The sequence below is a fragment of the Peromyscus leucopus genome, chromosome 23 (genome assembly GCF_004664715.2).
Source record: "Peromyscus leucopus breed LL Stock chromosome 23, UCI_PerLeu_2.1, whole genome shotgun sequence".
Lineage (NCBI taxonomy): Eukaryota > Metazoa > Chordata > Mammalia > Rodentia > Cricetidae > Peromyscus > Peromyscus leucopus.
Window position 1 is genome coordinate 46,291,254 of NC_051082.1, and position 25,726 is coordinate 46,316,979.

At 43.3% G+C, this 25,726-nt stretch overlaps 1 protein-coding gene across 9 annotated transcripts in view; it reads left to right on the forward strand.

The window, feature by feature from the left end:
- Positions 1–16,942, forward strand: part of Cdk8 (cyclin dependent kinase 8) — a 65,684-nt gene extending 48,742 nt beyond the window's left edge. For 4 of the 9 annotated variants that reach the window (XM_037198509.1, XM_028862062.1, XM_028862058.2 and 1 more), the window contains 8 exons: positions 331–462; positions 6,917–7,060; positions 9,478–9,547; positions 10,498–10,570; positions 12,824–12,921; positions 13,505–13,583; positions 13,700–13,858; positions 15,676–16,942. In XM_037198509.1, the coding sequence (XP_037054404.1) occupies positions 331–462; positions 6,917–7,060; positions 9,478–9,547; positions 10,498–10,570; positions 12,824–12,921; positions 13,505–13,583; positions 13,700–13,858; positions 15,676–15,801 (881 nt within the window). In that variant the 3' untranslated portion in view covers positions 15,802–16,942. Of the gene's footprint in view, positions 1–330; positions 463–6,916; positions 7,061–9,477; positions 9,548–10,497; positions 10,571–12,823; positions 12,922–13,504; positions 13,584–13,699; positions 13,859–15,541 lie in introns of all 9 variants that reach the window. The other 5 variants (XM_037198507.1, XM_028862060.1, XM_037198508.1 and 2 more) reach the window with 5 other exon arrangements.
- Positions 16,943–25,726: the final 8,784 nt, after the last annotated feature.

Consider the following 25,726-nt stretch of genomic DNA (forward strand, 5'->3'; position numbering starts at 1 on the left):
AAGCCCCACTTTGCTGTGCCTGACAGCTTAATGGCCCAACCTGTCCCAACCCCAGAGGTGTGGCCCTCTGAAAAAAATCTGCCAGAGGAGCAGCCTTACCCCAAAGGTCTGGCAACAGAGCTCGTCATTAGCCAGTTCAAGAGCTCAGGGACAGTTTATTCAAAAAGACTGTGATCTCAAGCTTTTTCACATTTCAGTCGGTAAAAGCAGTAAGGTGCTTTATCCATTGTTCCAGGTCTGAGCACCTCTTGATAAATAACACTGGCAAATGGGACTGTGTAAGTAAAGTAGACCTATCTGTTTACTTACGTGGTTTTCTTGTTGTTACAGCTGACATGGGCTTTGCCCGATTATTTAATTCACCTTTGAAGCCTTTAGCAGATTTGGATCCAGTGGTTGTAACATTCTGGTACCGAGCTCCAGAATTACTCCTTGGAGCACGACATTATACCAAAGCAATTGGTGAGTAGGGCTAATTAAAGTTACAATACTTAAAAAAAATTTTTTTCTGTGAAAGAGACATTTTTGTACATGTTTAAATCAAGTAATAGATCAAATTCTAAAAACAAAAACCCAGAATTCCACCACCTGTATATATATGCATTAGTACCCAGGAGCATGGAATTGCACACGTCTCTTTACAAAAAAGGTTCAGAATGTTTTGAGTAAAAATTTTAATTTTATTTGAAAAGAGAAAATAAAAATTTTAAGTTCTGGAATTTCATACAAATGTTCTTTCTGCCACCAAAAGAAATGCTAACATCTAAAAGGTACCTCCGAAATTAAAGAAGGAAGATGTGCACACTTGGGGAGTTAGGGCTTTCTCAGGGTTAGGAGCGTGGTTCTCTTGCTTCCCGTGTCCCTGTTGTCAGCTGGGTTAGTGGTGTCCCAGCACAGCAGCTCTCTCGGTTCCTCTGCTGTCTGCCATTGCGAGTTGTCGATAGCTTCCATGGTACAGCGGGTGGAGCAGGGCCACAGCCCTTTGTCTGCCTCATCCTACTGAGGAGCGTCACTGTGAGGTACTGTTCCGTAGTGGGCCTGCCTCTCCTTCCTGTTGATGGCCTTTGGCTTGCAGCCACTTTCCCTGTGCCGTGTAACCTCGGCCTCCCCACACCTCCCTGAGACAGTTTCCTTTTTATTCCTCTAGACTGTTGTGCTTTCTGCATCCTGTGATTGTACCTTTTATTTCCTCCTCCTGCGGCTTTCTTTGGAAGAAAGAAATCTTATCTTAGAGGTAAATTGTCTAATTGGTAGTATTTCTGGAAAAGACCTTTATTTACTTGGTGGTTTAGAGTCACAGGTATCAAGTTGTGCTCTGATACTTCTTTTGCCTTTAGGTAGAAGTGTGTCTAATCCAGTCTCAAGCCAGACTTCTCAGGTTACTGTGGATCACCTAGGCTTGTCCCTTTCTGAAGACAAATGCCATTTCTCATTTCCACATTTGACAGTGATTTTCTGGACACAGTCATTCAGCTCATGTCGAATATGTCTGGGCAGTTCTTAAAGTATATGGTCTTTTGATTTCCCCTCAGACTTTCTTTATTCTCTCTTCCTAAATATAGTGTTAGGAGATGCTGAGCCTCTTGGTGTTTTCCAGTGCACTTTTCTGCCTTTCTTAGTTGCTCCTTGTCTGACTATGAATCTTTCGTGGCATCTTGTATTAGTTTCTGGGAAGAAAAGCTTTTCTAGTATCTTTGAACACAGGGATTGCAGCATTTGTTTGTGGTTTGCAGTGTGCCCTGAGTTATTACCTGTCTGGTCTTTTTTGTTGAGTTGGAAGATAATTGTACTGTGGTCCTTTCAAAGCTTATGGACCTGCTTCTTAGTGCCACTAACCCTGAAGCCTTGAGCACACTGAAGCTCACTGTTTTACTCAGGGCCTGTCTGCACATCCATTTTGGGGGGCTGGAGCCTGGACAGGCTGAGGGACAGGCTACAGGCTACAGGGTCACGGACATTTTCTTGTGGCACTTCTTGAAGCAGTTTTACTTGCAGATGTAGCAGGAAGTCCGGACCTCTGTATCTTCATCTTGGTCACCACACCCGTGAAGGACATTTCTTGTCTGTAGGTGCCCTCTGTGTTCTCTTTTGTTTTGAAGCCATGTTCTTGTAGTAGTGAGGAAGTTGCTTCTTGCCAGTTTCTTCCAGCACTCCCCTCTTCTTGCTTTGGAAGTCTGTGGGCTGCTGTTAGTAAACACGCTCAGTCTGAATGTCAGCTGTCTCCTCAGCAACCTGAGGAAAGAACCTGTGTTTTCTTCCCGGGCTGTTTTCCATTTGCATTTCATTTCTTCTCTGTTGTAAGTGTCCCTTGATTACTTAGGTAACCCCTGGGTACTCTGTTGGATCATGGGATACGTAGGGTGGTGATTATGCTTTGCTGGTTCTTTAACAGTCAGCTGTCATCCCCAGGGAGACCAGATGCCAGAATGGGAGAGTCTCTTCTGAAGCCAGTCAGATTTAAGAATCTCCTGGCTTTTGGCCCAGTTGCTGTATATCCAGCATCTGAAGGCATTGGTGGACAGTGGAGAGAAGGGGCAGCTAGGTGTTGAAACAATAGTCCTTCCCAGTTTGACATGTCCATAGAGTTTTGTAGGACTGCTCAGTTTTGTGTGCTGCTCAGGCACCATGCTGTTGACCGAGGTCTTTTTCGAGCTCTTTCATCTGCCTTCTATGGTCCAGAAACATCTGCTGCATCTGTGTACCTTCAGTCAAAATACTGTCTTCTCCAGAGAGCTTCCTGGATCATGCCATCTGAGATAACCTTCCTCCCTCACCCTCATCACATTCTCAACTTTTTTGTTTGTTTGTTTTTCAAAATAGAGTTACCCCTTGCAGCTCACTCTGTAGCCCAGGCTGGCCTTGAACTCACAGAGGTTCATCTGCCTCTGCCTTCTGAGTGCTGGGATTAAAGGCATGCACCACCACCGCCACCGCCACCGCCACCACCACCACCTGGCCACAATCTTACCTTCTTGTCAGCTTTGCACCAAACAGTATCTAGAATCCACCAAACAGACCTCACCTTACTGTTGTCTGCCACAGCCTGCTAGCGCTTCATCTCTGTTGACAGGTGAACCTATCTTGTCTAAAACTATGGATTTATATTTGTTAAGATTTTGCTCATATTTCTGTGTAGTCTCCAGATGGAAATGGGAGGGATGTTGCCATCATCCTCTGAGTTAATCTTGAATCCATCATGTCTAGCTTCTTAGCAAAAACTTTATGTTCGCTAATGTTCTTAGCTGCTTTGAGGTCACGTCTTATTTTATAGAGAAACAATTATCAAGATAAGTCAGATGTGAAAAATCTTCCTACCTGCAGCTTTGTATAAATCTAAAATTATTCCAAAATATTTACTTTTTAAAAACCAGGGGAAAAAATAGAAAAAATATTTAAACTATTAACTGTTTTTGAATATGTGCTGTTATCTAAACACATTTGAATATTGTGAAAATTCTCTTAAAACACATTGAAGATGGCTTTCTCAGTTACTATGATAGTTATTTTTTCCTTACCAAAGAATTGAATATTTCAAAGCATTGTTGCTTTTGGTAGGATCTTAGATTGTACACATAGTGGTGTGATTACCCAAGGTTAGCCCCCAGTGTACGGAGCACCTGAGACTTCATCTTTTTCTCCCTTTCTATAGTCCAGCAGTTTTAATTGCCTATCCAACTTGAGAGAGTACAGCTTTAATTGTATTTATTTCTCTCCTCCCTCCTCCTCTACACAAAAATGGGGAGATAGTGCATAAACTTGAATATGAATGCAAGTTCTGGACCTTGTTTTCAGCCTCCCCGGGAGGAAAGGAGAAGTATATACACAGGGATTTTGTCAGTTTTGTGGCAAGTGGCTCCCCATAGGAATGGTGGGCTTCCCTGCTGACACCTGGAGAGCAGGTTCAGTCAGACACGCCATCTTGTCCTTCGGTGCCTGTGAAAGTGCTGGAGTCCAATGCTGGCGTCACCATCAGCTCTCAGAGTTGTATGGCTTTCTGTAGAAATGTTTGCCTTCTGCAGTAGGAGTCACATAGGGAACTGACTTGGTTACAGATGACTGGAATCAAGGCCAGTGCTAGTTCTTCAGCAGTGGTGATCCCTGCCTGTGCATACCTGATTTAGCCACAGTGCCTTTTGGAGAGCACTTCATTTCTATAAACACATCACCTCAATGAGCTATAACATAGGTGTCTTTCTTAGCTGTTGTTTATATCTGAGAGATCATACACTTGCCATTTTCAGTATTTTTAAATAAAAGTGAGGTAGTATTAAGAGGAAACTTTGAGCTCTAGTTTCTGCTTCATAGTTTCATTCCTACTCCTCACCTCTATTGGTAACTTAAGGCTTTGTTCAGTGAAGTACTCAAATTCTCCACACCATTTAAAGATTCCTGCTGGGAACACTATCTAGCATTTGGACTTCGCTGTCTGGTAGCTAAAGAGTAAGCAGCTGCAGTGCCCTTGGAGTTAAACTCACAGCACTTAGAGCATGTGCTCCTGTCCATCTTCATAGTGTCATTCAGAAGGGGGGGTCCGTGCTGGGATTCGGCAGATTTTGTTAAACTGAAGAGGAGAGTGGGCAAGGAAATACCTGCTTGATGATGGTAAACTGCCAAATTCCCAAACTCCACTACAAACAGATTTCAGTGCTATGCACATTCGTCCATGTGGACAGCACTGGAAGCTGAATCATTAAACCAGAGAGAAAAGAATGGGCTTAGTGAGCATGTTATCTAGGAGACAAAGACTTGAGTGTTTGGGTTTTCAGTTTTGTTTGTTCGGTGTTAGGGAGAAAACTGAAGGAGAGGTATGATCAGTCCCCAGTGAACTGTCACCGGAACTGAAAGTTTTACTGAAGTGTACAGTTGAGCCCAAGTGCTCCTCCTCCAGTGGCTGAGTGTGCACTCATTGCATGAGGCAAAACAGGGAAAGAAGGGATACTTATTTTCCTTCTGTCAGAGTCGAAGTGTTGATTGACGTGTTTAACAGACCCTTCCACCCCCGTCTTTGTGGGGGACAGGTGCAGCATCTGACTAGCTACACACAGCTACACACAGGTGCTGGAGAAGTGGCTGGGCTTTTCTCGGGGAAGGAGTTAGGCAGGCAGCTAAACAGGCACGAGAGAGCCTTCCGTGAGTTCGGCTTATTTTGAAGCATATGAGCAAGGAAAAGAGGGACCTTCTGGAAAGACTTAGGAAGTTTTAGGGATAAATATCCAGTCATCTGACTAGAGTTTGTGGTTGGTGATTAAATCAAGACTGTGAAGGTGAAGGGTTAGAAGACTGGCAGACAGGAGACAGACGCAGTCGTAAGGTTAGAGATGGCCAGGCTTCAGTCATCACGGTCCGTCAGCTGTTGTTCTGCCCAGCGTGCTTTTCCTTCAAAAGAGGGTACCTGTTACGGAGAAACACGATCCTTAGTAACTAACCGGGTGAATCATTACTGTCTTGGGAGTATATTATGAGTTGAATTTTAAATGTGCAAAAGGATTCATTTCCCATTTCTTAATCCTTTTAAGCTCACCTGTCCATGAAGTGGTTAACATGAACAAATTCATATGCGGTAGCTAAATATATAAAACAAAGAATTATTAGCTTTCCTGTGTACCCTCTGATACTCAAACAAAATAGCTCAATCTGTTTCTCGATACAACTTTTTTTCTATATGATAGTATTGACCCTCTTTGTTTTCTGATATGAAAAATTATGTGATTAAAAAAATCATTGTCAAATTATGAATCCTTATGCAAGATTAATTTGTCACTCCAAAATGTAAATGTGATAATTTATATATAATACGAGAATTTTGTTATGAAAATATTAAAAAATCATAATTGTAATAAATGTTCCAGTGTTGAAATTTAGAAATTCTCATAATTAACACTTTTTTCCCCTCATTTCCTGCTTAAGTAATAGTTTCTCAAGTGCCTGAGTTGTCAGCTTCAGTATAGAATGAGTTTTGTAATTTGCCCCTGTGGTCATTCACATTTGCCCCAGGTTTTGTGTAGGTCATTCAGAACTCACCTGTTGAGCATCTGCAGTGTGCACAACACTATACTAAATATATAAGTGAGACAGCACCCTCAAAGGAGCTATGTGCCAAGGATGCTTGCGGCTTCCTGCTCTAAGAAGACATAGAGATCTTGTCTCTGTTAATAGCTCTTTGGAGCACAAACGAATTTGGTATGGATGAAAGTGAACTCATGTCTTGTGAATGAAAGAAATTTACTTTGCAATTTGTCTGCTGTAAATAATTGTTGCTAATTTTTAGCCTGCATACCCATTTTGAAGATAGGTTTGGTTTTTTCTTCTTGTGTTCTAATTAACTTTGCAAAGGTGCTGCTGCTGCTGTAGCATAAAGAAATGAGATAGAATACTTGTCTTTCTTGTTAGTGTTAGCACAGATGATACTTAATAGACTTTAGCAGGTAAATAAACAAGATAAAATTATTTTATCATGAAAAAAAATTCCTGTATTCTGGCAAGTGCCCAGTTTCAAGGGTCATGTGGATTTTCTGTTCGTTTTGTTTTAATTTCATTTGTTTGTGGTCCCCATGTTCCATATGCAGACTGTATAGCAATGATAATGTTTGAAGCATTTAGAACTCACCTAGATCCAGCAAATAAACAGAGGCTTCTACGAAGTCCCTGGGTGGATGAGATATCATAGGAATGAAAGCTTGGTGGGTGGGAGTGTATTTACAGGGTCCTGTGGTATTTAGTGGTTATATTTGCCCAGGGATTACTATTAATGTGCAAGAAACAGAGAAAAAAGAACACTCCCCATTAAATTAAAAATGTATTTTCTTTTGGAAAGAAGCACTTTATTTTCCTCCTTTTTCTTTTTTCCTTTCCTTTTTCCTTTTTATTTTCTCTTTCCTGTTTTTGTTTTTGTTTTTCTTTTCTTTTTCTTTTAAAGATATTTGGGCTATAGGGTGTATATTTGCAGAACTACTAACGTCAGAACCAATATTTCACTGTCGACAAGAGGACATCAAAACTAGTAACCCTTATCACCATGACCAGCTGGACAGAATATTCAATGTAATGGGATTCCCTGCAGGTACAGCTTGCTTTTGTCGTTTGTTCTCAATCACTGTTGTTTGGTGTCTCTGGAAAGGCTGTGTTTTTGGCTTATGAAAGCTTGTATTACATGATTCTTAGTTTTTTATAACTTTCATGTTTCAAAGAATCACAGAAATAGCAAAATGCATAGATTTCAAATATTAGCATTAAAATACTTAGGAGTTTTTTTAATTCAATGAGATTTTTGTTTGTTTGTTTCATTTTGGTTTGCTGTTTTGTTTTGTTGTTTGGTATTTGAGATGATGAGATATGTACAAAGGCTAGGTTAGCAATTAACTTGATACCTTTTATTCCTGCCAGTGTAAACTAAAATAAGCAGTAGAAGGTTTTTTCTGGCAGCACATCTCAGAGCTGCTGCTTGAGTACAAAGGCTGAAGGTTATGGTTCCGGAGAGTGCTGTGCAGAACCACATCCTGTGGAATAACAGCTCTTCTGCTCTCTCACTCTGTCATCATTATTATTATTTTAATGTTTTGTAAAACAGCCAGGATGTGAGTGAAAGTCAAGAGGCATGGATTTTATAGCAGAGAGAAAATGTATGGGTGTTCCCCTCTCTGGAGTTAACATCTCTCTGGGTACATCCTGGATCCTAGTTATACTACAAAACAGTAATTCACCAGCCACCAAAAACTGCCCAGGGGTCCAGAATAATAAAAATGTGTGGAAAGCACCTAAATGATGTTGGCTAGTCGAGTATGTGATTGAAATCATGTCCTATTGGGGGTGCTCTTTAGGTCACTACAGCTTAAGACTGATAGAGCTACCTGGAAGCTTTCATTCCATGGTTCCTGGTAGGTTGTTAATTATCAGCAAATGCAGAACAAGTACACAGACTTCCCTTCTCCAGAATCACCCAATAGTTTGGGGAAGACCTCATTGGAATAAGAATTTCATTTACTCATTATACATTGGGGTGCTAATGTGATCCAGTTTCTATCTTGAGTAAAATGAGTTGACATAGTGGCACACACCTTTAGTCCCAGCACTTCAGAGGCGGCAGCAGGTGAATCTCTGTGAGTTCAAGCCAGCCTGATATACGTAGCAAGTTTCAGGACAGAGCAACATAATGGAGGGTCCCTGTCTCAAAACAACCAAATTAGACAGACAGACACTAGACATCGATTCTTGCCTTCTTAAGCATTTACGTAGTTAGGATGTTGTGAGAGTAGACATGGCTTGAGTGGCTAGAGAGGAATTACTTCTTCCTTCTTGTATCCAAGTTAGTTACTATTTCTGAGGCCCGTGGGAAGGAGATATGGGACTGATTGGGAGTAACGAGGACCACAGTCAGGGGTGATGCTTGGCATGGGTTTAATAGTTAAGATGGCTCGGGTAACAAGAAGCCAGAAAAAGCAAGCAGTGAACTCGGATCCGTAATAGACACTTGAATCGTGGGCAGAGTTTGTCCTCTGCTTCAGAAAGGTTAGTGTGGCTGTGGAACATTAAAAATTTCAGTGAGAGTGGCTAACTGAAGTCAGGAAATCAGTCGCATGTAACAGTACCACAGCCGTAATGACATAGTAAGGTCGATATATATAACGTTCTTTAAAAAGTATATTATTGAGGGAAAACTAAATGGTTAGCCTAAGACTTTTTAGCTTGAGAAGTTGGCAAAGCAGAGAAATTGGAGCAAATAAGTAGTTGAGGAGAAAATTCCCTTTTAAAGTTCAAGTATATATTTAGTTTACACCAGGTGATGTCTGTAGAAGATACATAACCAGCATTCCCAGCTGCCTGGTACAGTCTGCACCTAGCAGATCCTGGATAACAGCCACTGACAGCTTCGGAAGGGGCAGCTTAGTCAGCCTACGTCCACAGCACTTATGCTGCCTCGGACTAACTGGAGCGTCGGTGTTGTCTCCGTGGCTCACACTGTATTGAACAGGAATACTGGGAGTAGCCAAGGTACCGGGATCTGTGCTGTGTCCCACCATTTGCCTTAGTAATAGGAGGAGGAGCCTTAAGAGTATGAAAGGAGGGCTGTTGTCTAGAAAAGTGTGATGAGCCAGTCAGAGAAAAGATCTTAGATTTCTCAGGTAAAGATACTGCTTGCTGATGGAACCAAGAAATTTGATGAATGAGGAAAAATAAGTGGCTTTACTAATAGAAATAGGACTATTTAGTAGCAAATATCTATTTGTGATCCATTTCCTTTTAGTGATAGAATGCTACTGGCAGGTCATAGTGGAAGAGAGCAACAGGTGTAGGCTGACACTTGAGTAGATGTAGAGCTGGAAGGCTACGGCTTGTCCTTACAGCTCAGGATGTAGCTATAGCTGAGCACTTCCTGTGAGAGCCAGGCTCTTAGAAAGTGGTCAGAGTAAGGTAACCTTTGTTAGCATTCTTGAGACTTAGATCCTAGGCGACATAAACATTTATCAATGTATTTCACAGATAAAGATTGGGAAGATATAAAAAAGATGCCCGAACATTCAACATTAATGAAAGATTTCAGAAGAAATACGTAAGTTGGAAAGAAAATGGACACTTTGTTGATTTTTAACTTTTCCAGTATAGTCATAATAAAATTAGATGTTCGGCATGCCACAGCATTCACTTAAGCTTATTGAAGAATTTTACTTACTCATAAATGCTGTTAAGTTGTTAATTCTCATTTTGAAGATAAAAAGTGTATAGAATTGAAAGCAAGTATTAATAAGGGGGAAGTGAATGTTTCACTTGACTTAGCTATAAGACCGGGGTAGGCAAAGTCCAGTACTTACACATATAACAAATGAATTTTAACCTTACACTAGCACAAATGTTATTTAAAATAATTATTAAGAAATAATCATTCCTATGGGGAAAGTGCTATCCATGATGTAGTCATGAAATTGTCTTGAATTCCATCATTGGTTCCCACTCCTGGAGTGGCTAGTGTGGCTCAATTGGTAGAGCACTTGCTTTGCATGCATGAAGCCCTGGGTTTGATCCCCAGCACTGGACTTGGTGGCACATGCCTGCAATCCCAACAGTAGCACCAGATGTTCAAGGTCATGCTCAGTTTTGTAGTGAGTTTGAAACCAGCGATACTTGACACCCTGTCTCAAGAGAAAGAAAAAGAAAAAAATCAACAAGTCATTATTATAGCTGGGTATGGTAGTGCACACCTCTAATCTCAGCACTTGAAGTAGAGGCAGGAAGGTCAGAACTTCAGGGTCATGCTACATAGAGTTGGAGGCCAGCTTGAGCTACATGAAACTATATCTTAAAAAACAAAAACATCCAAAGACTAGTGTGGAGATTGAATGAAGCATAAAATTGGCTTAAGGCTGCTATTTTATGCTGCTTAGAGCATCTTCGATGTGTGTTCCATATTGGTTTTGATGAAAACAGTTGTGTGTGGGAAGCTATTAGCTGATGTAAAATTCAGCTCTGATCTAATGTGGATGTTTCGTGGCGTTTCTCTTTCAGGTACACCAACTGCAGCCTTATCAAGTATATGGAAAAGCATAAAGTTAAACCTGATAGTAAAGCATTCCACTTGGTAAGCCTGAGACAGCAGCACAAATCAGAGCGATTTCCAAAAGTTACAAAAACTACAAGAGAAAGCTCTCCTGCCCTCCAGAGACCCCATCTGCTGATTGCTTTGCACTTTAGTTCTTCTCATGCATTGCTGGGAATGGAGTCCAGTCCTTGTCCTCCTTAGATAGTCACCTTGAACAACACCTAGAGCTTTATACTGTCAGCTACTTACAGATGACTTACAAAATCTCAACTCCTAAGTTACCTCATCCAAGTGAGTCCTGAAAGCCCTTTGATGACAGTCTTACTCCGTTTTCTGGAGAAATGGCATGCTTGTTGTGTAAATGGACACAGGCTGGACTCTAAAAGAGCCAGTGCACCAGCAGGGCGGTCGGATCCAGCTGTTGCTCTTTGTTTATAACAGTGTGACACTAGAACTGGAAACGCTTTTCAGTTTGGTGTTCCCACGGAAGGTTTGTAACGTATGACAGGTTTCGGGACGCATGCATGTCGCTTGGCCTAAGATTTCTTTTAAAATGTCTTCCAGTGTACTCTTAGATGGGTATTCTTTGTCTTTCCTTCACAGCAGCTCTTCCTCCTCTGCTTATGCTCTGTCTTCTTCCTCCGCTGTCTCTGCTTCTCTGTCATCCTCTGGCTATTAGATCGGGGTTTTCAAACCTTGCCACGTTACCACATCCAAAATGTATGGTGACTATTTAGTCAAATGTATTTGCAACAAGACCCAAATTGGGAAATTAAGTCAAATCCTTCGAGATCCAAGACTTATGAATCCTAACAAAATATGGGCAGATAAAAAGGCATTATTGGGACTGCCATGCCCATCCCCAAGTCCCATGCCTTCCTTATAGTCTAAGACTGGTGGACCCTGAGAGGCTGTCCTTGTAGCTTATGTGTTGATTTTTTTTTTTTTTTTTAAATAACCCCAGGACCTCATGTGTGCCTGTGTGTGCTTTACTTCCAGGCTGTACCCCAGCTCTGTCTGATTTTATTGGGCCAAGTGTCTTAATTATTGATAATCTCAGTCTCATCCAGAAGCTCTAATTTAATCCCACTGAAAGTGTTGGGGTTTTGTTTGTTTGTTTGGTCTTTCAAGATAGGGTTTCTCTGTGTAACCCAGTCTGTCTTGGAACTCTTCTATGGAGACCAAGCTGACCTCAAACTCACAGAGATCTGCCTGTCTCTGCCTCTGAGTGTTGGGAATAAAGGTGTGCGCTACCACTGCCTGGCCAAGTGTTGGTATCTTAAAGAACATACCCAAAAGGGTTTTTTTCCTTCCTAAGGTACTTCTACAGACATGATTAAAGATCATTAAATTAAATGACTCTTAACTTTCCCTGCATTTTAAAGATATTTTTATGACCTTTTCTCCTTTATGAGTTATCACACTAAATCTCAGTTTATCTATTAATTTATTACTTCTCAACCCAAGTCCAGCTGGAACAGCTGGGAACTTGCTGGAAATGAAAGTCATTGGGTTCCTGTTCACGTCTGTCAGGCTCTAGGCATAGGGCTTAGCTCTCTATCTGTTAGGCTCTAGGAACAGGGCTCAACTCTCTGTCAGGCTCCGGGATCAGGGCTCAGATCTATCTGTTAGGCTCTAGGAACAGGGCTCAACTCTCTGTCAGGCTCCAGGAACAGGGCTCAGCTCTATCTGTCAGGCTCTAGGAATACTGGAAACAAGCTATGGTAATTGGTACTATTTTTATTCTCCATCTGGACAGATATGGTTACAAAGAGGTGAACTGACCTGCCAGGTACCCTCAGTCAATAAATTCTGAGTCAGGCTTTGAACTCAGAGTTGAGTAGGGCAGTCACTAGCTCCATGTGCCTCTTGAGCACTTGATTACCTGGTATGGCTGCAAGAAGTGCTTTTTAAATTATAATGCAGCTATGCTGAATTTGTATACAAATCTACTGACTGCATGTGGCTTGTGCATTGTTTATATTCCAACACTTTTTCTTAAAAAGAGTAGGAAATGTAAGTTTAGTTGTTCTGAATTGTGTGGATAATGAAGGAAAGAGCACTGGGGAGGGTCGGGCAGTGTAAGTGTAGTCACATGAGCTGATTGTGTGCGCTGTGGCATTATTAATCGTGTTTCATTCCTGATCATTTGGGAGAGAAACTACCATTCATATATAGTGTTAGTTGTTAGAAGTATGTCATCCCCCTAGGTACTGACATAGAACTTTAGGGATAGTACACTAATGTTTTTGTAGGAGCACGTACTGATAATTCTGTGACTTGTGATTTCAGCTTCAGAAGTTGCTCACTATGGACCCAATAAAGCGAATTACCTCAGAGCAGGCCATGCAGGACCCCTACTTCCTAGAAGACCCACTTCCCACGTCAGAGTAAGTGGTGGCTTTGCTGACTTCCTGACTGTTGGCGTCTGTAAACGCTCGTCCTCCTGGTTGTCACACCAAGTTCCCTTGCCCCTGAGGGACCTGAAGAAACAGCTTTACTGATTTCCTGTGTCGTTTTGGGTCTTTGTGGTTCAGAGGCAGTGCTGAGATGGATTCTTTTCAACAGTCATCCATTTACTTACTAGTGATGGCTTTGCTCCGCTGTGGCCCGGCTCCTTCTGCTCACTGCACTGTGGAGGACTGGCTGCACCCAGGGTCGGCCTCTTTGCCCACTTGGTTTTAGCTAAAGAAGGGCAGCTAAAACACTGGGCAGTAGTAGATACTTGGTTTGCACTAATGAGAGCTGTCCTGTTGGGTGAATGCGGTTACACGGTGAAGAGCCTTCCAACCGCCTGCTGCAGTGCCATTGGTTAAAGGGTTCTTTGCCTCAGGTTGCGGGAAAGATGCTTATATCTGTAACTATGGAGACAGAGTCCTGTCTTCTTAGAAAGTGACAGTGAGTCACCTAAGCCAAGCACTGGAAATACCAGGCAGCGTGTGAGACAGCTCTTTTCTTTTCTCTTGTGAATAGTGTTTTTGCTGGTTGTCAGATCCCTTACCCCAAACGAGAATTTTTAACAGAAGAGGAACCTGATGACAAAGGAGACAAAGTAAGTATTAAATTACAGTCAGTAGTGCCTTCCTTATGCGCCTCTGGGACCTTTGGATGTGGCCACCTCTGGTTCTCCCTCTGAGTTGAACTGTGTCTCCTGTTTAACCCATTGAGAAGAACCAGCAGCAGCAGCAGGGCAACAACCACACGAACGGGACTGGCCATCCAGGGAACCAGGACAGCGGCCACACCCAGGGGCCCCCCTTGAAGAAAGTGAGAGTTGTCCCTCCTACCACTACCTCAGGTGGACTCATCATGACCTCCGACTATCAGGTACTCCAAGTGTCTCGTGCTGACCTGCTGTTCTGGGGTTGCAAAGTGTGGTTTAAAGTAGCCTCGGTGTGCCTGGAAAGCTATGTGAGCGTGGCGTGTTCCAGGCATGGAAGACTACAGACTCGGAAAGTAGAAAGGGGTCAGGCGTGGAGTGGAAAGTCCATGGTTGGCAGTCCAGTAACTGGAGAGCTGTAGAGAGGCTGAGGCAGTGCAGCAAGGAAAGCACTCCACGTGAGCATTCAGACCCAGCGCCATGTCAGTGCTGGGCCTGGGGCCGGCTCTCCCCGTCATCGCTCCAGTCTCTGCAAAGGCAGAGACAGGAGACTGGTCAGTGCGGGAACTCAGTTCACATTAGAGACCTTGCTTCAGTATAAGTGGAAAGTAGTCAGCATCAGCCTCTGGCCTACACACACACACACACAGACCACACAGACATACACACACATATACACACATACCACACACACACACACACACACACACACAACACTACACACACACAGACCACACAGACATACACACACATATACATACACAAACCACAAAAAAACACACACACATACACACACACACACACACACACAACACACAAAAAACAAACACACATACCACACACACACACACACACACACACACACACACACACACACACACACACAGAGACCACACAGACATACACACACAGGCACGACACACACACCACACCACACACATGCACATACTCATTGAAAACACTTGGCTTCCGTGTTTTTCACCTGTAAAGTGAGATTGGAAAATCCTCTTAGATATGGTGTGTCTAGCATTTCGCCAGTCATCTGAACTTGGTAAGTGGCTGCTTTTGTTTCTGAATGGCGTAGAGTAGTGATCAAGAGCACAGGCTTTCAGCCCTAGCCTTAGCACTTACTTCCGTTTAGCCTTGGATAAGAGATCTAGATGTTCTCCATGTCTTAAATGTGAGAAGGAAGGTAATGTAAAAATTCCCTCTAGCTAGCATCCTCATTTGCAGAGTAGGAACAGTGATCAGAGTGTGATGTTTGGGAAGACAGAAGTGGCTGTGTGTGCTGAACGTGGGCCTTCCTGTAGAAGCACTGCATGGATAGTGCTGGCTGTTTTTATTTTGTTGTTGTCATCCTCACTAACACTCTTAGTCATTCACAGAACAGTAAGTGCCCTTACATGGTTGGGTGCAGCTCACTAAAGACTTAACTGTGTTCTGGCTTTTGTGCTTGTATGTGTGTGTATTGGGCACACATGCATGGATGTGGATGTGTGAAGACCCTCAGTTGACATCAGGTGTCTTCCTTGAATTATTTCTTTATTTACTGAGGCAGTGTCTCACACTGAACATGGACTTGCACATGTTGGCTAGTCTAGCTAGCCAGCTGCCCCTGGAGATCCCGTCTCTGCCTCCCAAGTGCTGAGATTACAGATAGCCACCATGCCTACTGGCTTTTACGTGGATTCTGGATATCCAAACTAAGGTCCTCACACTCATGCCGCAAGATATGATAAAATCTCCCTAGCATATAAATTGGTGTCTTTTATGTCCTATATTTGACCTTCCTAAAGAGAAGCAAATGGTGGAAGACTTGGGGTTTTATTTGCTTTTGTTCTGTTTTGTTTTGTATGGGCCAGTTGTGAGGCTTTTGTTGTTTATTTGTTTTTATTATTTTAATTTTAAAGCTAGTACCTTGCAGAAACTTTTACATCTTTGCTTCCTTGGAACAACACTTCAATCCCCTGTCGGCCATGCTGGCGTGGGGCCAAGCTACTTCGAGAAGTTCCTGAATCACGTTTTTCCCTCGTCTTCTTTCCAGCGTTCCAATCCACATGCTGCTTATCCCAACCCTGGACCAAGCACATCACAGCCCCAGAGCAGCATGGGATACTCAGCTACCTCCCAGCAGCCTCCACAGTACTCACATCAAACACATCGGTACTGAGCTGTGCTGGAGTCTGTCAGTGCACTGTTGCTCATGCTGTAGGGCTGACTGCAGCACTGCGGGAACCTGGTGTGGGCCGTGAGAATGTACTGTACAACCACATCTTCACATGTCCAGGAGCCAAGTCCCACCAGTTGTCACAGATCGGGGTGGTAGCGTCCAGGTTGTCCCTAAGTTTGGAGTTAGACTTGAAAAGAAAGTGCTAGCACAGTTGTGTCGTGGGTTTGCTACTTCCATAGTTTACTTGACAGGGTTCAGACTGACCAAGCATAGTTTTCAGTGACAGTCTGTAGCAGTTGAAGCTGTGAAATGTGCTAGGGCAAGCGTTTGTCCTCATGTGTGGTGACTTTCCGTGTAACAACGTTATCTGACCAATAGTACACACAGACGCAAGGTTTAACTGGTACTTGAAACACAGATTATGTTAACAAAATAACTGAGACTTAAAAGATTATTTTGGTACACCTTTCTTTTTAGTGTCTTATCAGTGGGTTGATTCATCCTCTACAGAAATCAGTGTTTTATGACCAAGAATATTGCTTGGATTGTTTAGAAAGTACAGAAGAACCACATAGTTCCTACTGACAGGTTCCAGAACTCCCAAAGATTCATTTCCAACTTAGAGGTTTGTTTTTATTTTCAATCTATGACTTGACTGGTCTTAAAGCTGCTATTTGATAGTAATTAAATATGTTGTCATTGATAGAAACCTGTTTGGTTCAGCAGACAAACTAAAATGATTGTCACAGACAGTGTTTTATTTTTCTTGTTGGTGTTGCTGATTTGTGAGCATGCTTTCAGATGAAAAAAGCATGAGTGGTAACCTCCTTAAAAAGGCACGGCATCCAGTTCACATTCTTTTGTCCTGATTTTAAAGCTGGTTAGTGTAGTGCTATTAAATTTTGTTCAGTTGACTTTCTTTTTAAAAAGTTGTTCGCACATTTTTTTAGGGTGCCCTTACTTCAGCAAAGGAGAAGGAGTAGGAGAGCCTTAGAATTTTTGAGGGAAAAATAAAAAGCTATAACATACAACGTACTGTATCAAACTATTTTACATGAATGACACAAGTATTCTGAATAAAAAAAATTGAACATTGTTAAAAACAAGGTGTTATGTAATAAATTTATTTTTCATAAATCAACGTATGGAGTCAGCTATATTTTTTGTACTCACAAAGGGCAAAATTACAACATAAGGTCTTTTGTTGTCATTTTAAAATGTGCCTCTGCTTAGCTCTTCCCTGTCCTCTGTTGGTGATGTCTATGTTCTGATTGTGCTGTGGAGGAGAGCTTAGGCTGAGGTGTGGACTCTAGGTGGCTGCTTAGGCCTGTGGTGCAGGGAGACCCTGTTCCACTCCCTTAGCCTGTGTTCCTGCCTCAAGATGAGAGACAGAGTTTTTAGAGCTAACATCTTTTCTCAAAATCTGAGCCCATTCTTGTAAAAACATTCTAGAACATTTCAGGAACTGAGGAATCACTACACTGATAGGCCTGACCATAACAGTAAGGGTAATTTTTGGGAGTGGCATTTTGAGTTTTCTCACCCCAGTTCATACCTACACTGCATGCCTTGGATCACTTGCCTCCCCCTCCTTAACACCCCACCCCACCCCCGAGGTGAGTGCACATGGAGTTGAAGCCGCCCATGGCTGTGCTGTGGTTCTGTCAACCTGACTTCTCACCATGCTTCTTAGGTCCCTTCCACTCGTCCTCGAGTAGTTCTCTCTCCTCTGCCTAGAGGCTCAGTGGATATGAGGGCCATCTGTACCTCCCCCTCGGGATCTAGTTCCAGAGATCGGTTCAGTAGGACTTGGATAGATTGGAAATGGGGCTCCTTTTCAGCACACTCCTCTAGTTCTGAGACATCAGTCAGAAATGTGTTAAGAAGACCATTCTGTGGACCTGAAGAGATAACAGAGCAGTTCAGAGCACTGGACCCGGGTTCAATGCCCGGCACTCATGTCAGAGCACAGCCATTTGTAACTACAGTCCCAGATGCCCCCTTCTGGCCTCCATGGGTACTGCACACATGTGATATACATGTTATGTACACTCAGGCAAAACACTCTTTAAAGAAAACAAAAACAAACCTTAAAAAAGACTACTCCATGGCCACTCAGCTCCGCAGTGAGGAAGAGATTGAGCCACAGCATCACTTAAGTAACTTGAGGGAGGGGCTTGCTGTGCTGACAGCCTATCTCCTTTTCCTCCTTGGAGTTCCAGAACCAAAACCGATTATAACACACTCCACACTGATGCCAGAACCAGGGGCTATGTTCTCACATTTCCTGAATTTCACCATCATCACCCACTCCCCTTGTGAGCCTCTCCAGTCTTGTGTTCAAAAGTGGTGGTGGCTGCCAGGTTGGCATTCCTGGCCTGCTTGCTTCCTGGGCTTCCATTTCCTTTATGTGATTGCGTCTGTTACAGACGACATCCATGTGGTCATACTTGCCAGCTTTCTCTGTCCCGTACCTCAGCTTTATTTTGCTGTGTAGCGTTTATCACCTGACTGACCAAGTCTGTCCTATAGAATGGAAGCTTCTGGAGAGTGGACCTGTCACATTGCTCGTGGATAATGTCCTGCAGGCGTGTGACTTTGTTAGACTGGTGATCCCAGCATTTCCAGTCCAGGCCCACTTGTCCTAAGTGACCTCTTGCTATTGGTTGTGGTGAGTGCAACTATCCCAGACCAGTGTCTACTCTCTGGCTCCTCCAGACTCAACTGTGTCCCAGGATAGCTGTCTACCCCGCCAGAGGGCCACACAAAATCCAGCACTATCTTTTCTCACATGCTCGTATGACTATTTCAGATATAAGTCTTGTTGGCTCTCCTTAAAATGTAAATATGGTCTGTAGTTTAGCTTTATGATAGCATTCAATAAAACTCTGAATTTCAAGTTTGGATCTTCTCCAAGGCTAACTATTTGAGTACATCCCTCTCCCTGGGCACTGGGCAGCACAGTGGGAATAATCCAGAAAAGCAGTGATTGTAGCTTGGCACAGTAAAAGTGATAAAGATAGAACTGTGAACAAAGATGCCTCAGATCGAGTTTCATATTGATAAAGCTATCCCGAGTAATACATACATGGAGATTATGTTGAATACACTGTACTCACTGACCAGCCTAGCTTAGCGAGGACACTACACTGAGGGCTTTGTGTCTCTTGTGACCATGTGGCTAACTGAAAATCACTCCATTAACCTGCACGTTACCTCCCTCATCTCCCAGTCTTCTCAACACAGCAGACCACATGAGTATTTTAATGCTGAGATCATGCCTGTCCTCTGCTCATATCCCTTCACCACATGTTGGTAAGAGCAAAGACCTTGCTGTACCCAACAAGTCCCTCCATATCCTGGTGCCTTCCTGTGCAGTCTGTCTTGTGATAACCCAGCCCCACTGCACCTTGCAGATCTTAGGACTGTCAGGCATTCTTTGTTCCTTCTTTTTACACTGACGTGTCCTTCCTTGCTGTTTTGATCAGATGTGCCCTGCCTCTGCACACCAGCATTCTCTTCCCTGTGCCTGCTTTGCTTTCCCATAGACTATTTCATAGCAATAACAGGCACACTGTAGTTCTTTTTCCTCTCCAACAGAAGAGACATTTTGGAGGACAGTCTTACTCCTAGCAATTAAAAGAAGATGCCAGAGTCTAAGTGAAATGCCCCAAGTGTTGGAGTCCCACTTGATTTCTAGGAGGTGGGACTGCATTGGTGGTGGTATGGAACCTTTAGGATGTGGGGCCCACAAGGAGGACATGGGTCACTGGGAGGCAAGCAGTGAGGGTAGTTGGTTCTGCTTCAGGCCTGAGCTCTCAGCTGCCTCCAGAATGTAATCGACCAACTCACACTCCCGAGGACATAGCCAGGAACTTCTCCTACCTCCACACCTCCCCCTGATGGACGATATCCTTAAGCAATGAACCTAGCAAAGCCTTCCCCTTCCAGGTTGTTTCTGCCATATACTCTGTTACAGGAGCAAGACAAGTCATTTTAATCATCTGCTTTGGGTGTCCAGTGGCATCTCAGACTGGAGCTATTCAAAAGAACTGCATTGACCATGTAAGTTTTAGTTTTTCTTCATAGAAGGGGGAAAACTGTGCACAGGATAGAGTACTTTCTCAAATACAGAAGTAAGTTGTGTCCCCATTTCCTGAGACACTCATCACAACTACCACTTTTATGTCTCTGTGCTTCACATTGTTTCTATTTCAACTTAAATGTTCAACTATGGGGCCTAAATTCAGTGTCCCTGCCTCCTCGAACTCCACAAGTGGAGTTCTTGAAGAACATGGTGTTTAACCAAATTTGTTACTTCAAAATGAAATCCTTCATTCTCACTCACTGTAGGAAGCATAAAGGTGATCGTGCATTTAGGGACTGAAGTACTGAATGTTCGGACTTAGCAACAGGAAAGTGAGGTTGTTGCTTACAAAACTTAGGTACTCCTTTAAAATGGCGGCACACAGACTCCTTCGTTTTCAGTTTTCTAAAAAGGACTAAGTCTTGTGTAATGTGGAGGTACCATTAAAAGAATATAGATAACACAATTTCACTTACCATTGAGCAAAAAGAATAGGAAATTTAAAACACAAGGCATGCTGTGAGCCCACGTGAAAGGATAAATGAAAATGTGACCAATCTCAACACCGGTGAGGGACAGGAGATTTGGATGATGAGCATCAACTGAGGCAGGGGGAACATGGGAACATGTTCCCGAACACAAGTGTGCTCGTCCTGGCTCACTTTGATGAGTCACCACACAAATTAAGTCCATCAGGACAAGAAGAGTATATCTGTGAGAATCCAAATGGTACCCCTGGAGTGAAGATGAGAATTCTGTGTATGTCTGAAGCATCGCAAGTTAATATTTCAGGGCATAAACACCATGACCAGCAGACTTTAGGGAAGTTCCATATTTGTAGAAAAGACTTCAGTTGTTCATTCCATTTCTTACATGTATGCAATATATGAGCACAGCCCTGTGCATTGGACTGCAGCAGAGAACCAGCTTCCTGTAGAACCTGCAGGAGACAAATGACATGAAGCAGTGTGGCACAAGTAACAGTGCTGCACTGTCAAAAGCCCAAGAGGAATGTCAGAAGTCAGTCTTAAGGATTGTCAGAAGATGCCAAGAAAGTGATGTTGGAGACTTGAAAAAAATGTGAATAGTGTAAGAAGTGCCTGAAGTCTGATGTGTGAGCGGAGGTAGCGCAGGTGTCTAGAAACAGCTTGGATGTACTGGCAGAAGAATGGTAGCTTTTGTGCCAGAGGAGAATGGATCTGTGGGTGTGGGTGAGAGCAGAGGGAAAGCAGAATGAGCGGTACCCTACGTTGTGTACGTCCTGACTATCTTGGAGGAAAAGGCATCATTAAGATATATGCTGGCAGGTTGGGGAGGTGGCAACAGCAGGACATGTGACTCTCAGGTATAGGTGGTAAGGTGGTTGGAGCCAGAGAATGAACATCTTCAGCTATGAAACTTTCTTCACCAGCTGTCCCCAAAACTCCCAAGTAAAGTAACTTTAAAATCTGCCTTCCCATGCCAGGCATGATGGCCCACATCTTTAATCCCAACACTCAGGAGGCAGAGGTAGGCAGATCCATGAGTTCAGGGCTGGGCTGGTCTACAGAGCAAGTTCCAGGACAGCCAGGACTATTATATAAAGAAAGCTTGTCACCAAAACAACGAAAAATGTGTCTTCCCTGGCCACTGACATCTCTGTATCACAGAGCTCTCTGACTTAGCTCTCTGCCTCTTACCCTCGCCATACCATCCACCTAGTGATTATTCCTCAGACAGTAAATAAGAGCTGGTGTAATGCACACCGGTCATCCCAGCATTTGAAACATGAGTAGCACGCCAAGTTAGCAGAGAAAGTTCCAGCCTAGCCAGGACTGTAGCAAGACCCTGACTCTAAACAAAAACTAACAAAAGCAGTAAGAATGCTCCCCTTGCATTTTTAGTTATTCAATGGTCTTTCACCACACTGAAAATAAGGTCGGCATCACCCATGCTTCCTGGAGCAGCCCGGTTTGTTCCCTTTCTCCAGTCCAACCACTTCGGCCTAGAAAGTGTTCGCACATCCCTGTCTCCCGGCACTCATTTGTACAGCCTTCCTGGAGTTCCCTAATTCTATCTCACTTCGTTTTGCACTGTCACCTCCTTGATAGGGGCTTTCCCTCCTAAACATGTCCAGAATGTTTCTCAGGGCAGGTTAAAATTGTTGTCGGCCTTGAGTTCAGCAGTACCAGCAGCACTGGCCCTGCCAGTGACTAAATAACTTTCCTAAGTACCTGTAGAGAATCCTGATAACTCGTGTTCAGGCCTGGTTGCAAAAATTTATCACTACACAGTTTCATAAAGCAGCTCCTTCAGCTATACCCTAAAGTAATCGGGTATGAGGTACTGTGCTAAACAGTGCACACATAATTCTCTCAAACCAATATGATGAAAGCATTTTTCCACTTTGTAGATGAGAAATCCGATCTTCAGAGAAGTTGTACCATGCATAAATATGAATGTAGCCCAGGTTTGAACCCTGACCTTCAGCTGCCCAGCCCCAGAGGAAGTAATACCCCTGGGTGGTCATACCTGAGCAAGTGACCACTCAGTATGAGAACAAAATGTAGCCTGAACACCAATAGCCATAGATTAAATATTGGTGAGCATGGGGGCCAATGAGGACTGTCTTATTTACAGAGTGTTTGGAATGTTGACCTGTTACTGTCAGTACAAAATGAATTTGTGTTTTACTGGTTACTAATTATACCTGTCCAAAGCACACTTAGCTCTGGATTTAAAAATGTGCTAGCTGAATAGGCCCTAAAATCAGCTTGATTAATGTCCAATAGTTCTCACAATCCAGTTTCTTCATTGACACAGAATGTGCTAAAAATAGACAGTCATCTGATTCCTCTGGTTTCCAGTAACCTAGGCTTTCACTTTGCTCATTTTCCCTGGCTGTGACAGGTCACCTGACAATAGGCGTCTGGCACAGAGAGCAGTTTACATTGGTTTGCACTTCTGGAGTTTGGGGCAAGTATACATCAGCTTTGGCTCACAGTAGGAGGCATGTAGATGTAACCAACCATCTTATTAAATAAGAAACACAGAGCCAATGCAAAGAAGAAAGCCAAGAGGTCAGAGCTAAGAGCTAAAACCTTACCCTTCCTCCTGTGGTGGTCCTACCTCTCTGAACCAGAGCTACTTCCTGTGTTAAAGTCTTTATATAGAGTTTCTGTTCTGCCTTCTCATTGGTTGTAAACCCAACCACATGACCGCCTTGTCACTGCCTGTCTGTATAGACCTCCAGGTTTTCTATGATTGGTATTGAGATTAAAGGCGTGTGCCTTCAATGTTGGCTGTATCCTTGAACACACAGAGACTTACCTAGCTCTGCCTACCAAGTGCTGGGATTACAAGCATACACCACCACTGCCCGGCTTTCCTATGGCTTGCTAATAGCTCTGACCCCCGGGCAACTTTATTTATTAACATACAAATAACATTTTAATACAAATAAAATATCACCATAGAGGCAGGAGGAATAATATGCAGAAGTACCTTGCAAGAGTGTGCAGAAATGTCAAGTGCTCGTTAAACAAAGCACCAGTTTCTTCGTGAAGATGGAGCCTCGTGAACCAATTACCTGTTAATAGACCCAACCACCTCTCAACACTGTTGTGGGTGGAGTCAGCATGAGTGCTGTGGGATGTTCTGTATGTCCTGTGGGAGCCCGTTCTTGGGTTCCTCGTGGCTTGAGATATAGTGGGTAGCCATTCCAGCTTTGATCTGGAAATTCCAACCCCCATTGAGGCTTCCATAACTGTCATACCTACAAGGCGGGGCCAAGGGAAGCACCGGGAGACCTGAGATCTGGATGGGCCAGCACGCTCTCTCTGTTCCTGGACCCTAGACGGTGGAGGTTGACCGAGCAGAGCTCCAGAGAACACTGCTGAACTTCGATACACCTTCCTCAGACCCCACAACCTACCTTTCCCTTTTTTGTAAGTTACCCACTAAATAAATCTTCCTTTTAACTACGTGGAGTGGCCATAATAATTCACCAATACATGAGTTTTCAAATGCTCATCTCTTCTAGCCACTTCCATAGTCACTGATTCCAGCTAGATGTAGACCAGTGTCTGACGCACACTTTGCCTTAAGCTCATGCCCAATATAGATGTCTTTTCTCACCCTAGAGCCTCTTGGATGCTTCAGTGTAGAATGTCCCCAGAGATCTACGCTGAACTCAAATGTGTAAAGAACCCGAGGCATGTCTGTCAGTGCTCACCCTTGTATCACATGACTTTATAGCAGTCAGTTCTGAACATACAACATGTGCACTTTGCACTGTGCATGCCGTCAGGCCACGCAATACCAACAGTGTCTGAAATGCTTCAGCCCAGATTTGAGACTGTGGTATGTCCTGTGAGCTTCAGTGTTTTTGCTGTACGTACAGTTTTCTGCCTTTACAGAAACATAATGGTTTAATAACAGGAAGTAAAGACTTTAAATATTTATCTACTGTCATTTCTTGATATGTAAGTGTCAAATTAGTTTATCTTTGGATTGAATAAAAATATTGATTAACCCTAAAAACGCCTCTGTAGCAGTGTCAGGCGTTCAACCAGATTTGTCTCTTTATGCAGAATACACAGTCCATCTCATTTTATCTGCATTCTGATTTTGTTCATAATAGATGGCAAAATTATATACACCAGAGAATTATTTTAAAGTAAGTTTATTTGATTTTCATGATCAGTAAATATTGGATTTTTTTATATTTTATTTATTTATTATGTATACAGTATTCTGTCTGCACACCAGAAGAGGTCACCAGACCTCATGTAGATGGTTGTGAGCCACTGTATGGTTGCTGGGAATTGAACTCAGGACCTCTGGAAGAGCAGCCAGTGCTCTTAACCTCTGAGCCATCTCTCCAGCCTAAATATTGAATTTATATACCTATTTTATATCCCCATAGGCCCAGGGTCATGTACATTTTCTTCCAGTGAAAAGCGATGGTGAGTGGAAAGGTTTAAGAAGCCCTAGGGTAGAGTGGTGCCCCCGGGTACTGGCTCTCCTCCCCTCCTGGTTTGTCTGGCAGTACTGATGAAGAGTAGTCGGGGAGTCAGCCCCTTCCTAGATCCTTCCTCTAACCTTTGGAAGAAGGCAGAGTCCAGGCTGAGAAAAGCTGTGTTTACTGAGGCCTTTGACAGAGCTGATGGCAAAGAGCTCACCGCTGACGGAAGACGGCATCTTTGCTACTGGGATTCTCTCTGTGGGTTTGGGAGAAGACAAATGTGGAGGTGGATGGCTGCATTATGTAGATTCTGGGGCCCTTGAGCAGAACAAGATACGAAGATGGTAGAATTGATCCATGTTAGTTGCTTTGGAAGACTCAGAAAAATTAAAACGTATGCTCTGGCCAGCCAACTACCAACCCATTATGATGTGATTCTCGGAGGGGCAGAGTGGGTGAATGATGGACCAATAGCAACTTCTCATAAACGAAACCACTGGTAGCTCCAGTTACAGTTGCTCTGCTGGGTGTGTTGTATTCGCTAAGATCAGTGCAGCTCTAGCACTGTGTATATTCTCCTCAGTCCCCATCAATAAAGTTGGAAACATTCATGCTTGCACAGGAAGGGCAGTATTGGCCCTCCTCGTTACAGTATGGTCTGCCTGGGAGTGATGTCAAGGAAGATGGCAGAATTGGAAACTTCTGGAGATCCATCTCTCTATCTGTGTAACAGTTATACTGGCAGAAAGTCTAAAGTGCCTACTTTAGATGGTCAGAGCCCCACCCCCACCCCCAAACGGTTTATCTGCTGTGCCACAGCTGGTTTCAGGTATTGATGTGGTGGTAAGCTGGGAGATGGCAACCAATACTCCTGACTGCTTGCTGCAGCCACA